The 15,438-nt window shown below is 31.0% G+C and overlaps 1 protein-coding gene across 1 annotated transcript in view; it reads right to left on the reverse strand.

The window, feature by feature from the left end:
* Window positions 1-15,438, reverse strand: part of LOC143245986 (uncharacterized) — a 126,502-nt gene that overhangs the window by 2,381 nt on the left and 108,683 nt on the right. Inside the window, exons 3-11 of the mRNA XM_076492236.1 lie at window positions 7,375-7,448; window positions 6,977-7,094; window positions 6,177-6,275; window positions 4,641-4,798; window positions 3,571-3,732; window positions 2,193-2,371; window positions 1,552-1,778; window positions 1,123-1,296; window positions 472-625 (exon numbers count right to left, since the gene is read on the reverse strand). Of these exons, the coding sequence (XP_076348351.1) occupies window positions 472-625; window positions 1,123-1,296; window positions 1,552-1,778; window positions 2,193-2,371; window positions 3,571-3,732; window positions 4,641-4,798; window positions 6,177-6,275; window positions 6,977-7,094; window positions 7,375-7,448 (1,345 nt within the window). The remainder of the gene's footprint in view (window positions 1-471; window positions 626-1,122; window positions 1,297-1,551; window positions 1,779-2,192; window positions 2,372-3,570; window positions 3,733-4,640; window positions 4,799-6,176; window positions 6,276-6,976; window positions 7,095-7,374; window positions 7,449-15,438) is intronic.

The raw sequence follows: 15,438 nt of genomic DNA on the forward strand, positions 1-15,438 counted from the left end.
TACATTTTACAGAATTCAGATATGAACATATGTGCTGATTTAAAATAGACGAGTAGCCCTGACAACAAACATTTTATGATCTTTAAAAGACGACAATACCCAGTAGCTTTAAAAATAATGGATGTATTTTCTTTCACAACAAGCCACGATTAAGTTTAGTTATAATGTTGAAAATTAAATCTATATTGTTTTTAAGACAACTGTCTCTACAAACTGTAGTAGCACTAATCACGTAACCATAGCAACTGTTGTGTGTATAAAAAATATGTAAATATACAATTTGGTATTAGCTAAGTTTTAAAGTTATTAAAAGATATATTTATTAAATTTGAAATATATCATGTATTTGTAGAAAATTTATAAAAATGTTAATCAAAATAAATGTATCTATAGAAAAACAATCATATATATATATCTTGATTAATTTATCCACAGCTAAATATAAACATTGACACGTATACTGCAACCTACCAAGACGATCATCTTCATTCTCCAGTGATAAAGGATGACTGGGTTCATCTGCTGTCTCCATTATCTCATATTCTTCCACCATAGATGTTCCAAACACCCTGACAGTACTGAGAGGACAATAGTGTTCTGATCCATAATGACTGTCAAATTCTACCTGTAGAATAGATACAAAACTCGAAGGAATGATAGATATGTTTTACCATTATCTGATACAACTGAAGACAAAGTAATTTTCTAACTTTGAAGTACAACATTGAAATAGGAAAACAAGATAAGGATATACTGAAAGTATCCCAAATTTTATTATCTCCTATGAAATTTAATATCAAATGGAAACATAAATGAGTGTATGGATCACTGTTTCTCAACATATCAGTGCTACTATTTTTATATGAAATATTAAATTATTATGTCATAATGAAAATATCAGAGGTATTACTGTTAACCTGTAATATATATTTGTACATCTATGATATAAAGAGCAGAAGAAAACAGTAACTAATACATTAATAGTATCAACCATTGTTCAGTATGTAACAGGTCAGAACACCATCAAGTAACTAATACACTAATAATTACAGTATGTACTTAGTTACTCACTGGAATTCATACGTATATTTGACTACCTAGCACTATCAATACAATACCCACTTTGATAAACTTTCCGTAACCTGTTTGCTTGAGGGGAAAGCTCTGAAGCTCTCTCCTGTTATCTGCTTCATAGTTTCCTATCAGCATCCAGTCTCTAACAGGATATCTGTCACTCCAGTATACAGAAAATTCTCTAGGCATTGATGAAAATAGCTCAAAATTGGCTAGTTCAATCTGTGAAAGAGAAATGTAACTTGTTGTTGAATATTCTACAACTAATATTAAATATCTTTTCACAATTATCAAATTATACAGCATTCTTTTCATGACAATTGAGTTGCCAGGAGTATGAACTATACAGCTAGAATATTAAATTTCGTTTTCACTACTGTTGACACTGACATTAGATTAAATATCTATGATGATTATGGTCTAAATGAAAACCTGAAATTTGTCTGTATATAGAAACATTAACTAATTAGGACACACCTGATTGGCTTGAATCGACTCACACAGCTCCACTACAAACCAGATCTTTGCTTTACATGGATTGAGCATGTATTCATCCATCATCTCACTCAAAATACGACTCTTTCCTTCTGCTTCAGGGTTGGATCCCATGATTTTCGCACCACACTTGTATGATGCGTAGTTCTTTTCTCTCTTATGGGCTGCAAGTTTCTTGCCTGGAACAAAATCTTGAGACGATACAATACCTTAAGAAAATAAAAATTACCAGCTTGATAAAAAATGAGGCAATACAATACGTCAAAAAAATATATAAATAAAAGATTGATCATTAAATAGGCCCACTTGCTTTCCAGCCCTCTTCTTTATTTAAACAACAAAACTTAGTAACTGTCATAATATATATAGTTTCTGTGCAGTACATAAAGATTGACTTCTATTCACTGAGGCACTAAATAAACATTATTTTATCTTATCTTTAATAATGTGTTTAAAAACCAAAAAATAAACAAACATTCAAAACCATATATCAGTTGACAAAAAAAGCCCATTTCTTTTTCTAAATATAAACAGTGATAAACTCTAATTTAATTTTTCTAATATTTTATCTTATCTTCAATAAACATTTGAAATAAACATTTATGTATCAAGTCAATAAGTACCATCTATCTCTTGCTCTGCCAACATTTTTTTTTTCCATTCATCAAATGAAGGCATGACGCCTGGTTCTGACTGAGGACTGTCTGAGGACTTCGCTTGTTCTGTTCTCATATCTTTTTCAGCTTCAACTGGCCTATCTTGCTGCATTTTATTGTCTTGAATGTTCTTATTTTGATATTTTCTGTCAACAAAGAATAATAATAAAAAACTGATTTTAATAGTCAACAATGACAAACAAACAAAACTAGAGTCATTATCTTACTAATTTATATACCAATCAAGGTGGGCCAGTTTTTACTGAAAGTTGCGATGTTAATAAATGTTCATGTGAGTACAGTTATCTCCACATACATAATAGATTAACAAGTTAACAGTACTTATCAACCCAAACTAATATACTCTGTGATATAACATGGTATCAAAGAATATTAGGCTTACTTTTCATATATCAAGAACCCATTATTAATGTCACCTTTTAAAACATTTAGAGATAAAAAACAAATGGAGTGGTTTCTAGACAATGAATGATATAAAGAATAGAAATGCAGTTACCTCTGACAGATCTTGAAATTTACCCAAGTTTCTACAAAACAAAGTTACACAAACACACAATCGTATATATAACCTAATACTACTGTTCAGAGTTTTGCTATAAACAACATTTAAAATAAGCATATTTGGAAAAAATCTACAAGTTATAAGATATTAGGGTCAAAATATTTTTAAAACTCACAATAATAAGTATTTCTTGAATATTACCACCAATTTATTACTTTAAATCTATTAAAATTAAAACAATAGATATTTCCAGCAGATGGCACTGCAACTATAAACTGTTAAGAAAGCATAAGAGTGGAAATACTGTCACTAATTAAGCCTAAGTAGTGAGACTCCAGATGAGTTATCCAATGTCTGACCAATAGAATTGATTATTAATGGTTTTAGGGACATAATTTATCAATAATATTCTTTTCTTTTTACTTTAACGTGATTTAACTGAAGCATAGATTCATCATTAATAAAAACACGTACTACAAAATTAAAGTTTAGATATATTATTTTACCATGGCAACAATTCACCTTTATCGACTCTGTAATCAAGAAATATTTTATTGGATGTATTGGCAATGATTCCTTTATTGTGTTATTCAGAATTTCTATCTAAACCTTTCATATTTATATCCTCATATCTATTGAAGTTTCAAAATATTCTGCCATTTTTAATGGCTTCCTCAACTTTATATTCCCATTAACACTTCTAAAAAGTAACCCTAGAACTGTTTGCTTTGACTTTAATTACACATGGTGCTCTGGTTATTTCAGTGTGTTTCTCAGTAAGATATGTATTTGATATCAGATATCCTACATGAGCCAACTCACGTGTCCTCTGCAGAATGAAGGCCTTCTTTCTCTTCTTTGTCAGTAAATGTTTGACTCGTTGGTTTATTGTCTTCAGACACGTACTTGGCAACGTCCAAATGTTGACTAGTAAACTGACTGGAATTATTGGTTTGTAAAGGCTGCATTTCTTGATTTAAATCACTGAAAAAGAATTAAAAACATTTTGGCTGCTACCTCTTCATACAAAGTCACCCTGACCATTGCACAGTGCATATTATTTTGTAAATATATGTATTGAGTTCTTAAAGCTTAAAATAAAACTAAAGGTGAGGTTATAATGAATACTGTGATAATGCGTCAAAAACAAATTGTGTGAAAGTTACGATTTTTGTTATTTATCAAAGCATTCATGCATACATTGTTAAAGTTTGTACCCAAGACAAAAGGACAGGTACCTCAGATTGTATGCAAATAATACAGTATGCATAATGCACAAAAAAAAAAACCAACAAAATTCTTATGCTGCAATAGCACAATGTTGATTTGGTTAAGGCTGCAAACTGTCTGTACTTAATTCTATAATATGATAACTCCCTACTCACTGTATAGAAGAGCATTATACTTACATAAAGTAAATAAAAACTCTAGATTTCTACACTAAATCTCTTGTTGTGTGATCTTCCAGTGCTTGCTCTTTGTATCATTACAGTCTCATTACAAAATGTGTCTCTACTGAAAAGAAAGAATTCCATTCTCTTTGGTGTCCATAATTTTGTTTCTTGTGATTAGGCTCGTATGGTTTAGTCATGTGTCTGGCTCAGCCTTTCTCGTGTGCCCACCCATACATTAATTAATTAATAATTAACGAGGCTAGATTTGATAAAAGTATATAATATTACAGTATAATGTCTTTAATGCTTTAAAACTCTGATTCAAGCAGAACAGAAAGCTCATATACTGTGATAAGTTCTGAACATAGCTATGACACAGAAAATATTGCTACCACAATCGATAGAATTCAGCATTTATTAAAAATATTGTTATATTGTTTCAGTTTTGGACTTCAGACTTTGACAATACAACCCACAGTTACACTAAAGTATTGTTACCTTGTTTCTTGTACTGACTTTGGTTGATTTTCCACATTACGTTTCATTACTTGATTAATAATTTCTTCTGTCATAGATTCTTCACCCACAGACTCTCTACTGGTTGTCAATTGTACTCCGGTGTCTCCAGCATCTGGATGTACATGCGACAGTGACAACTGAAACCAACATGTTTCTCTTTAGTAAATTCAACTTCTAATTCCAAAATATCTTCAACATCATCTGAAACAACGAACATTGCATTTTGGATTATTTACATGTAAACAAATTATCACTCACAAATTAATAGCATGTGAAATATTTCATTATATATTTTACTTCAATTTGATATCTTTTTATTACAACCAACACCAAGTTTCAGGGAAATAGAGAAATTTCAAAAAACTGTTTAGATAATCATTTAAAGAAATCTTCATACATTCAGAGATACTGAGAAACAGCCTAACACTGAATAAGAATAGTGTAGTATGGCATACAAGATACACATTTTGGGTAATGCATGTCCAGCACATACCGTTCATGTACACACAAAATAGATACTCACACTAACTATAATTCATGTAAATACAGCATGAAACAAGAACAGCTGTTTCTTTTTCCTTAGAAGTTTCATAACTACACGAGACAAGATCTCTCAGCTTTATGACGTTTGTTGTTCAGTGTAACAGTAAACAAATACATATATGAATTGTATTTAATGATAACATTGTGATATGAAGGATTTGTTTTTCAGGGATGTTTTTATGTATGAAACTAAAAGGGTGAAGTAATTATTCTATAAATATTTAAGCATAAGCTGAATGTAAATTAATATTAATAACAAAAGAAACATATTCTGTCAAGAATAAAACTCTCTGTACTCTCAAGAACAGTATTTCAACATGAAGATCCCACATTACAACAAAGGAACTTAATAAACTATTAAGAAGCATTTAAAATAACCTACTGTTTTAGCTTGTGTCACTTGAAAGTTTCTATTAAGATCTTACAATGTTATTACACAAAAGTTGTGTATAAAGCAAAATAATACAGGAACAACAAAACTAAACATGATAAAGTGAAAAGTTGTTAAAAGATGGTTCTGTCGATAAGTCAGAAAGTTTACAGAAATGGAATGTTTCTAATAAATAATGAAATATATCACAATACAATATGTAAGGAATACAGTGACCAACTTGTACAAGTATCTTTCAAGAAGATATTACATTATATTATCAATGTAAATACAAACAAAGGAATTTAAATTGATAGTTGAGAAACAAAAAAAAACACAGACAAGCTAGTTAACACAAGACAGATTTTATTAAACATTACAAGAGCTTAGAAACAAAAACAATTAACGAGACAGGTTTTACTAAACACCATAAAAGAGTTTATACAAGTGGAGGTATTCATGCACTGTAAAAACTACTCTAGCCAGTGTTTAAACTATATGACAGGTTTGTGTTTGCTTTTTCATTACAAAAAAGCAAAGAATTATTCCAGAAAGGAAAATAAAACAAAAAACTTTCTGTAGAAGGTAAAGTTTAGTTCTACCTGAGTAATGTCTTTACTCTCTCCTTCAGGAGGTTGGTTTTCTACTTCACTAATCTCCTTAACAGCTGGACTTACAAGTTTACCATTCGTAGTGAAGGTCTGGAATTAAAAATACTTCTTTACGTACACTTCATTGTTTTGTAAATAAAAGTAGAACTGTATAATACCAGTCACTTTAATCAAGATAGCATATAAACCAAAGATTGAAACAATACAGAATCTTGTAGTTTCAACTACATAAAAGACACTGACTCATTAGCATTAATAGGTGTAAATACAATATCATTTGATAATCCATCAATATTTAATATATTTCAAACACACAAGCATTAAAACACAACATGAAGTTGATCTGTTAAAGAGATTCACATATATTTCTAGGCTCATAGCTTTAACAGAAAATATATTACTGCCTTTTTAAAATATTAAGCATATATAGAGATTACAAGATTTAAAATATTGCAAACAATGTCAAAACCTTCAAACTTATAACAACAATGACAACAAATGAACCAACAGTACTTGTTTTACAAACTGAAAGTTTTAGAGACAAAATCATTTCATTTTTGTTTTTCCAATACATAGTTCTGAGATGTCATTTCTGTGGAAACACGAATGAAAACACTATCACGCGAGGGTTCAAATAACAAAAGTTTCATGATGTTATTATATTATCATTATTGTTTTCACTAAAATCAAGTTACTTTTTAATCCACAGATACCAATGTACTAAAATATACATTTTTATGGCAACGGCCTTACATGAGAGTTCCCAACATAAAACTACTTGTAAACAGTACCTGTCCAGGAACATCACCCATTTCTTTACTATTCAACTGTACAGAAGGTAGACTTGACTCATTCTGAGTCTCTGTGTTACTGTGAGGAAGTAATCTATTACTGTTCATACACCATCCTCTGAAAAAAAATGTAACATAATAATACATACACTGTTACTTCTATTACACCATCCTCTGAAAGGGTACTTAGTAGAACATAACAATATATACATACACATAAAAAATGTGTAACCTCATGAGTATTCCAACACACAGAGTACTGTATCATTAGAAAGATATAACAGAATGTATATGTTTGTGTAAACATAAAAAGGACAGTTTTTTATAACATTGGAGTTGCAAAACATCAGATTGAAAGTTAAGCCACATACATGACACCAAGATGTCACATTTCAAACCTTTCAGAAGGATCCGAGAGGCGGGTGGAACGAGTTAGCTGACCCAAAGTTTGTCTGAACAGTCTTTGGTAGACCTACAATCAAATATTTCCATCTCATGATTTCTCTACCATGATCAATAAAAACAATGTACCCAATTTGTGAACATAATTCTGGACAAGACTGTTTTTAATGTGGCTCTAAACAGCATTGTGAAATAAGTGAGTGAAGTCAGACAATATATTACATTAATGGCCTAACTTGGTAAGTTATAATTAACTATATGTATTACATTAATGACCTTACTTGGTAAGTTAAAATTAACTATATATATTACATTAATGACCTTACTTGGTAAGTTATAATTAACTATATGTATTACATTAATGACCTTACTTGGTAAGTTATAATTAACTATATATATTACAAGAATGACCTTACTTGGTAAGTTATAATTAACTATATATATTACATTAATGACCTTACTTGATAAGTTATATTACATTAGTGACCTTTCTTGGTAAGTTTTAATTAACTATATATATTTTCCAATCACAAAGCTGATAATGATCAGGTGAACTCTAAAGTAAGCTTCAAGAATCTTTGATTCTTGATAACATCCTTTGGTGTTTCTTTTCTGTACATGTGCAGCTATTCTGTAACCATGTTTTACACTAACTGTAACTCTGTGATCACTCCCTGAAATTACATACAACTTTTGTTTCTTGGTTTTGTCTGTAATTCAGTTGATTAATATAAAAATAATTATATTACTATTATGAAACAACATAATGTATGTACAATAAGAAGGAACTTACACTCTATTCAACTGTGATAACAATAAAAACCAAACAGATTATGTCACAAAACCATTCAGGGAGTCTACACTCAATCTTACACTGTAAACATACAAGACATTTAACAATATAACAGTTAGTTTGGTTGTAAGGGGAACTACAGTAATGGAAACCTACTGAACAACACATCAACCATGTGATATTGTATTCTCAGAGGCAGCTGTTTGATTTAATTTGTACCTGAATGTGTTCAACCTACAAAAAGAATGGACACCTAACACATATACAAATATAATACTTCCTAATTAGTGTCATTGTTTCTAGAAGACTGAAGCCTTTATGACTATTATACATGTTTCTGAAATCAAATGTTTTAGTACAGCACCAGAAAAATAAGTCACTGTCAGTTACCAATTTAATGAATTAGTAATAGTACCCTAATGTATGAAATACACTCTGTATTGGTTTAAACTTCAAAAACTCATTACAAATCTTTCAAATTGACTGTACCACAGTTATCAATATGAGGGGAGGACTTGAAACCCATTATAGCAAAAGTATGTGGTTTAATCCCTGTTTCTCATTTCTGTCTGCTGATTGGTTGACTTGTTGTGTTTAAATATGGCTGGCTGAGTGGCTGACTTGGTGTTTGAATAAGTAGTTGGTTTGGCTAACAACACCTAACTTGCATGCTTAAGAAAATAACATGTTCCACTATTATTACCACTGAAAATAGAGGGAGGGGTATCTACAATGATAATTTTATTTCTACACAGTTACAACTTTAATAGTATTTTTATACTAGTTTAAAAGGAAAAGTGGAAAACTGAGAAATATATATTTCATATAATTATATCACATCACCGTCAGCTGTCTTAGCTCTCATCTTTAAGGGGTGTTCTCTTTTAGTCCCTAAATAATAATGATTTGTTCAGCCTTCACTATTTTATGCTCGTATTTAAAATTTAACCACCTGACATTAACAAAGCTACACCAGAGATGAATGTTGTTTTAATTATGAGAACTACACATTAAAATTTTCAACTTCACATTAACTTTATTGGACATAAAACGCTTTACATTACAATCCAATCAACACAGTCTGTGCAAAGACCGGAACTAATGTTACTCTCATAAAATGTTAAATTTCTATGTTCTAGGGTATTCTCTATGGAAGTCACACGGTATACACTTTTTCAGCACGAATCACATTGAAATAAATTTGCATACAATTTAAATTATGACTGTTTTCTCTAATTTTTTCAGACTCAATACGAATATATTACTAATAACAACAGTAATACTAATAACAGCATATTATGTAATATTTAACTCATTATTACGTAGAAAATTTATCTCGCTACTTACTGAATAAGATAGTCAATAAAAATACATAAGGAAACTTGTAAAACTTTAAAAAAATTCATTATTTTGATGTTTAAGCCGCATTCCTAATCCTAACATTATTTACGTTTTGGTAAATTAAATAACAAAAAAAAAAGTTAACCAACTGGAATTTTATACAACTGACTAGTTCAAATAAAAATTAAAGTGACGTGTACTTTACACTAGAGGACACTAGCGGTATCTTGGATGTATATCATAATTAAATCTATGCAGATTTGATATTCTCTTGTAAAATACATAAAAACATGAGGGTGCAAACGTCAACAATTTCGTCACAATATTTGATTCTCGTGTTAATATATTCCCATCATAATTTACATACTGTCTTTAGAAAGTGTGTTCTATTGTGAATTCAAATTCTGTGTTTATTTCGCAGACATGTTTCTTTTCTTTTGTTATTGTTGATATACCTAGCGTGACCAGATACTTAGGAACGGATCTCAAGAGTTTACCCTTCATGTCTTGTTGTCCCAAACACGCGCTCCGCAGTTTGAAGCTAGGAGTACGCTATACAAGTAACGACCAACTCCACTATTCGGCAAAAATTCTAAAACAAACATTTTTTTTGTAACTTCTACTACGTTGTGAAGTTATGTGTAGTATTTTAAACACGTGAATGTTTTAAGTACACTAATATTTCCTACACACTGGTAAGTTGAGTGATCTTAATGGTGAAAATAATAGTATTTTTTATTTCTTTTGAATAATAATATATTCAATTTTTTATTAAAATTAATTGATTTTAATATTTAAAGTAAAGTTGAAAAACATTTTCAGTAAATATATATATATATTAGTTTTTAACAATATATATATGATTAAGAACTAATATATATTACCTAGGTTGGCCGAACTTCAAACGGCATATTTTCGGATTACAGCCGAAAAAAATGTTAATAGTGTGAACCTCCATTCAGTTTGTTACGTGGTTACGTTTTCATTAATCTATAAATAACTTTTTAACTATTTTGGCTCTGATCCAAATATTCACTATAATTTCGATCTAAAGTTCTTTACAATTGAATAAGAAATTTTAGATATCGTTAGAAAAATGGAATGTTATGAAATAACAAGTAAGAAATATTCAGCTCTTTAGTTTTAACGGTGAATATGACTTTGCAGGATTGGCTTAAGATCAGCTGTTAGCTACAATGAAATTTGTCTTCAAGAAGCTAGTGTTTAAGAAGAGATATGTAACCTCAACCTCAAAATAAATCATTTGCTGCATTTCCCAAAGAAGATAACTGTTTAAGAATATATTTGCAACATTTGAGTACTTTATAAAGAAACAATTCCCATTATTCAAATGAACAAGAGATCCATAGCTTACATAAAATTGCAGTGTAATGGCATTGCTTTACATTCTCATTACGTCTTTGAAAATTGGTTCTATGTTCGCGACCTGATCATGCCGTTACTTTAGATGGCGGATTTATCATTTTCATTATGGCGTATATGCTTTGTACTTAATGTCATTCATAAACTACATACGATGTAGAAAACTTAAACCACCACAGTTAGTTGTCTTACACCAAGTATACATTTTCAAACCACCACAGTTAGTTGTCTTACACCAAGTATACATTTTCAAACCACCACAGTTAGTTGTCTTACACCAAGTATACATTTTCAAAATTAGGAACGGTTATTCTCAAAGAACTCTTTTTCTAAGGTATTGAAAAATTATGAAAGGAACTGAAGAAGGTGGAAAATAGAAGAATGGATAAAAAAGTGATAGTTTGAAATGATTTAAAGTAATACACGTTAGAGTTTCTCGCTCTGTCATTGTTATAGTTTTAATCCTGTATTATATATTGCTATGGCCAGGCATGACCAAGTGTGTTAAGGTGTTCGACTCGTAATCTGAGGGTCGCGGGTTCGATTCCCCATCACACCAAACATGCTCGCCGTCCCAGCCTTGGGGGCGTTATAACGTGACGGTGAATCCCACTATTCGTTGGTAAAAGAGTAGCCCAAGAGTTGGCGGTGGGTGGTGATGGCTAGCTGCCTTCCCTCTAGTCTTACACTGCTAAATTAGGGACAGCTAGCACAGATAGCCCTCGAGTAGCTTTGTGCGAAATTCCAAAACAAACAGTGTGTGTTTCTCTTATAGCAAAGCCACAAAGAGCTATCTGCTCAGCCCACCGAGGGGAATCGAACCCCTGATTTTAGCGTTGTGAATCCGGAGACTTACCGCTGTACTAGCGGGGGGCCCAAAACAAACAAACAAACAAAATTCTTAATCATTGTTAGCTTGCTGTCGTTATATAGTACGACAAATTATAAAATATGCCACAAAGGAACATTTGTTATGTATGAAATTAGCATATTGATGTAACAGGCAGCCTATTTGTTATTTTTATGTTTTTGTTGCTACATTTTGGCATGTCTTTCAGGATCGAGTGAATCTTGAATGACTTCACCCAGACAAGCGCCAGTTCCGGCACGACAGATAAGTTCCTTCTCAATTTCAATTTTTTTCGTAGAAATTAAGTTTTGGTGCAGTTTGACATTTAAAGCAAAAAACATATAAAATTAATATATACACACGTCATCTAAGGTGTTCGTAACATTACCAAAGTTTATTTATTTTCTTTCTTTTTAATTTAGCACAAAGCTACACGAGGGCTATCTGCGTTAGCCGTAACTACTTTAGCAGTGCAGACCAGAAAGAAGGCTGCTAGTAATCACGACCCACCACCAAATTTTGGGTTATTCTTTAACCAACGAATACTGGGATTGATCGTCACATTATAAGGTCCCCAAAGCTGAAAAAGCGAGCATGTTTAGTACGACAAAGATACGAACCCGCGACCCTCAGGTTACGAGTCGAGTGTCTTAATCACCTGTCCATGCCGGGCCCATTACCAGGTACAGCTCTAAATAATTCCAAAACGGTTAGAACTGTGAAAAGTAAAAAGGAATCCACACTAACAGATAATTTAATTTCATTTTTACCAGAAGTTTAGATATAAATTGTTCCACGTGACTCTTGTGAAGGAAGAGAACAGTAAAATTGGGTAAAATGAGTCGCTAAAAGAAGGCGAACTTAAACAATAAGAGATAATAATTGTACTTCTGAACACGACAGTTAAATAAACTGGATAACAAGAAACATCCAACAATTAATACCTTCATCTTGAATATAACTATAAAATATAACTAAATGAGTGGTTATCGTTCCACATATTCACCTGTACTGGTGTTACAACTATAAAATATAACTATATGAGTGGTTATCGTTCCACATATTCACCTGTAGTGGTGTTATAACTATAAAATATAACTATATAAGTGGTTATCGTTCCACATATTCACCTGTAGTGGTGTTATAACTATAAAATATAACAATATGAGTTGTTATCGTTCCACATATTCACCTGTACTGGTGTTATAACTATAAAATATAACTATATGAGTGGTTATCGTTCCACATATTCACCTGTAGTGGTGTTATAACTATAAAATATAACTATATAAGTGGTTATCGTTCCACATATTCACCTGTAGTGGTGTTATAACTATAAAATATAACTATATGAGTGGTTATCGTTCCACATATTCACCTGTAGTGGTGTTATAACTATAAAATATAACTATATGAGTGGTTATCGTTCCACATATTCACCTGTAGTGGTGTTATAACTATAAAATATAACTATATGAGTGGTTATCGTTCCACATATTCACCTGTAGTGGTGTTATAACTATAAAATATAACTATATGAGTGGTTATCGTTCCACATATTCACCTGTAGTGGTGTTATAACTATAAAATATAACTATATGAGTGGTTATCGTTCCACATATTCACCTGTACTGGTGTTATAACTATAAAATATAACTATATGAGTGGTTATCGTTCCACATATTCACCTGTACTGGTGTTATAACTATAAAATATAACTATATGAGTGGTTATCGTTCCACATATTCACCTGTACTGGTGTTATAACTATAAAATATAACTATATGAGTGGTTATCGTTCCACATATTCACCTGTACTGGTGTTATAACTATAAAATATAACTATATGAGTGGTTATCGTTCCACATATTCACCTGTACTGGTGTTATAACTATAAAATATAACTATATGAGTGGTTATCGTTCCACATATTCACCTGTACTGGTGTTATAACTATAAAATATAACTATATGAGTGGTTATCGTTCCACATATTCACCTGTACTGGTGTTATAACTATAAAATATAACTATATGAGTGGTTATCGTTCCACATATTCACCTGTACTGGTGTTATAACTATAAAATATAACTATATGAGTGGTTATCGTTCCACATATTCACCTGTACTGGTGTTATAACTATAAAATATAACTATATGAGTGGTTATCGTTCCACATATTCACCTGTACTGGTGTTATAACTATAAAATATAACTATATGAGTGGTTATCGTTCCACATATTCACCTGTACTGGTGTTATAACTATAAAATATAACTATATGAGTGGTTATCGTTCCACATATTCACCTGTACTGGTGTTATAACTATAAAATATAACTATATGAGTGGTTATCGTTCCACATATTCACCTGTACTGGTGTTATAACTATAAAATATAACTATATGAGTGGTTATCGTTCCACATATTCACCTGTACTGGTGTTATAACTATAAAATATAACTATATGAGTGGTTATCGTTCCACATATTCACCTGTACTGGTGTTATAACTATAAAATATAACTATATGAGTGGTTTATCGTTCCACATATTCACCTGTACTGGTGTTATAACTATAAAATATAACTATATGAGTGGTTATCGTTCCACATATTCACCTGTACTGGTGTTATAACTATAAAATATAACTATATGAGTGGTTATCGTTCCACATATTCACCTGTAGTGGTGTTATAACTATAAAATATAACTATATGAGTGGTTATCGTTCCACATATTCACCTGTAGTGGTGTTATAACTATAAAATATAACTATATGAGTGGTTATCGTTCCACATATTCACCTGTACTGGTGTTATAACTATAAAATATAACTATATGAGTGGTTATCGTTCCACATATTCACCTGTACTGGTGTTATAACTATAAAATATAACTATATGAGTGGTTATCGTTCCACATATTCACCTGTACTGGTGTTATAACTATAAAATATAACTATATGAGTGGTTATCGTTCCACATATTCACCTGTACTGGTGTTATAACTATAAAATATAACTATATGAGTGGTTATCGTTCCACATATTCACCTGTACTGGTGTTATAACTATAAAATATAACTATATGAGTGGTTATCGTTCCACATATTCACCTGTACTGGTGTTATAACTATAAAATATAACTATATGAGTGGTTATCGTTCCACATATTCACCTGTACTGGTGTTATAACTATAAAATATAACTATATGAGTGGTTATCGTTCCACATATTCACCTGTACTGGTGTTATAACTATAAAATATAACTATATGAGTGGTTATCGTTCCACATATTCACCTGTACTGGTGTTATAACTATAAAATATAACTATATGAGTGGTTATCGTTCCACATATTCACCTGTACTGGTGTTATAACTATAAAATATAACTATATGAGTGGTTATCGTTCCACATATTCACCTGTACTGGTGTTATAACTATAAAATATAACTATATGAGTGGTTATCGTTCCACATATTCACCTGTACTGGTGTTATAACTATAAAATATAACTATATGAGTGGTTATCGTTCCACATATTCACCTGTACTGGTGTTATAACTATAAAATATAACTATATGAGTGGTTATCGTTCCACATATTCACCTGTACTGGTGTTATAACTATAAAATATAACTATATGAGTGGTTATCGTTCCACATATTCACCTGTACTGGTGTTATAACTA

Source organism: Tachypleus tridentatus, chromosome 3 (genome assembly GCF_004210375.1).
Source record: "Tachypleus tridentatus isolate NWPU-2018 chromosome 3, ASM421037v1, whole genome shotgun sequence".
NCBI lineage: Eukaryota > Metazoa > Arthropoda > Merostomata > Xiphosura > Limulidae > Tachypleus > Tachypleus tridentatus.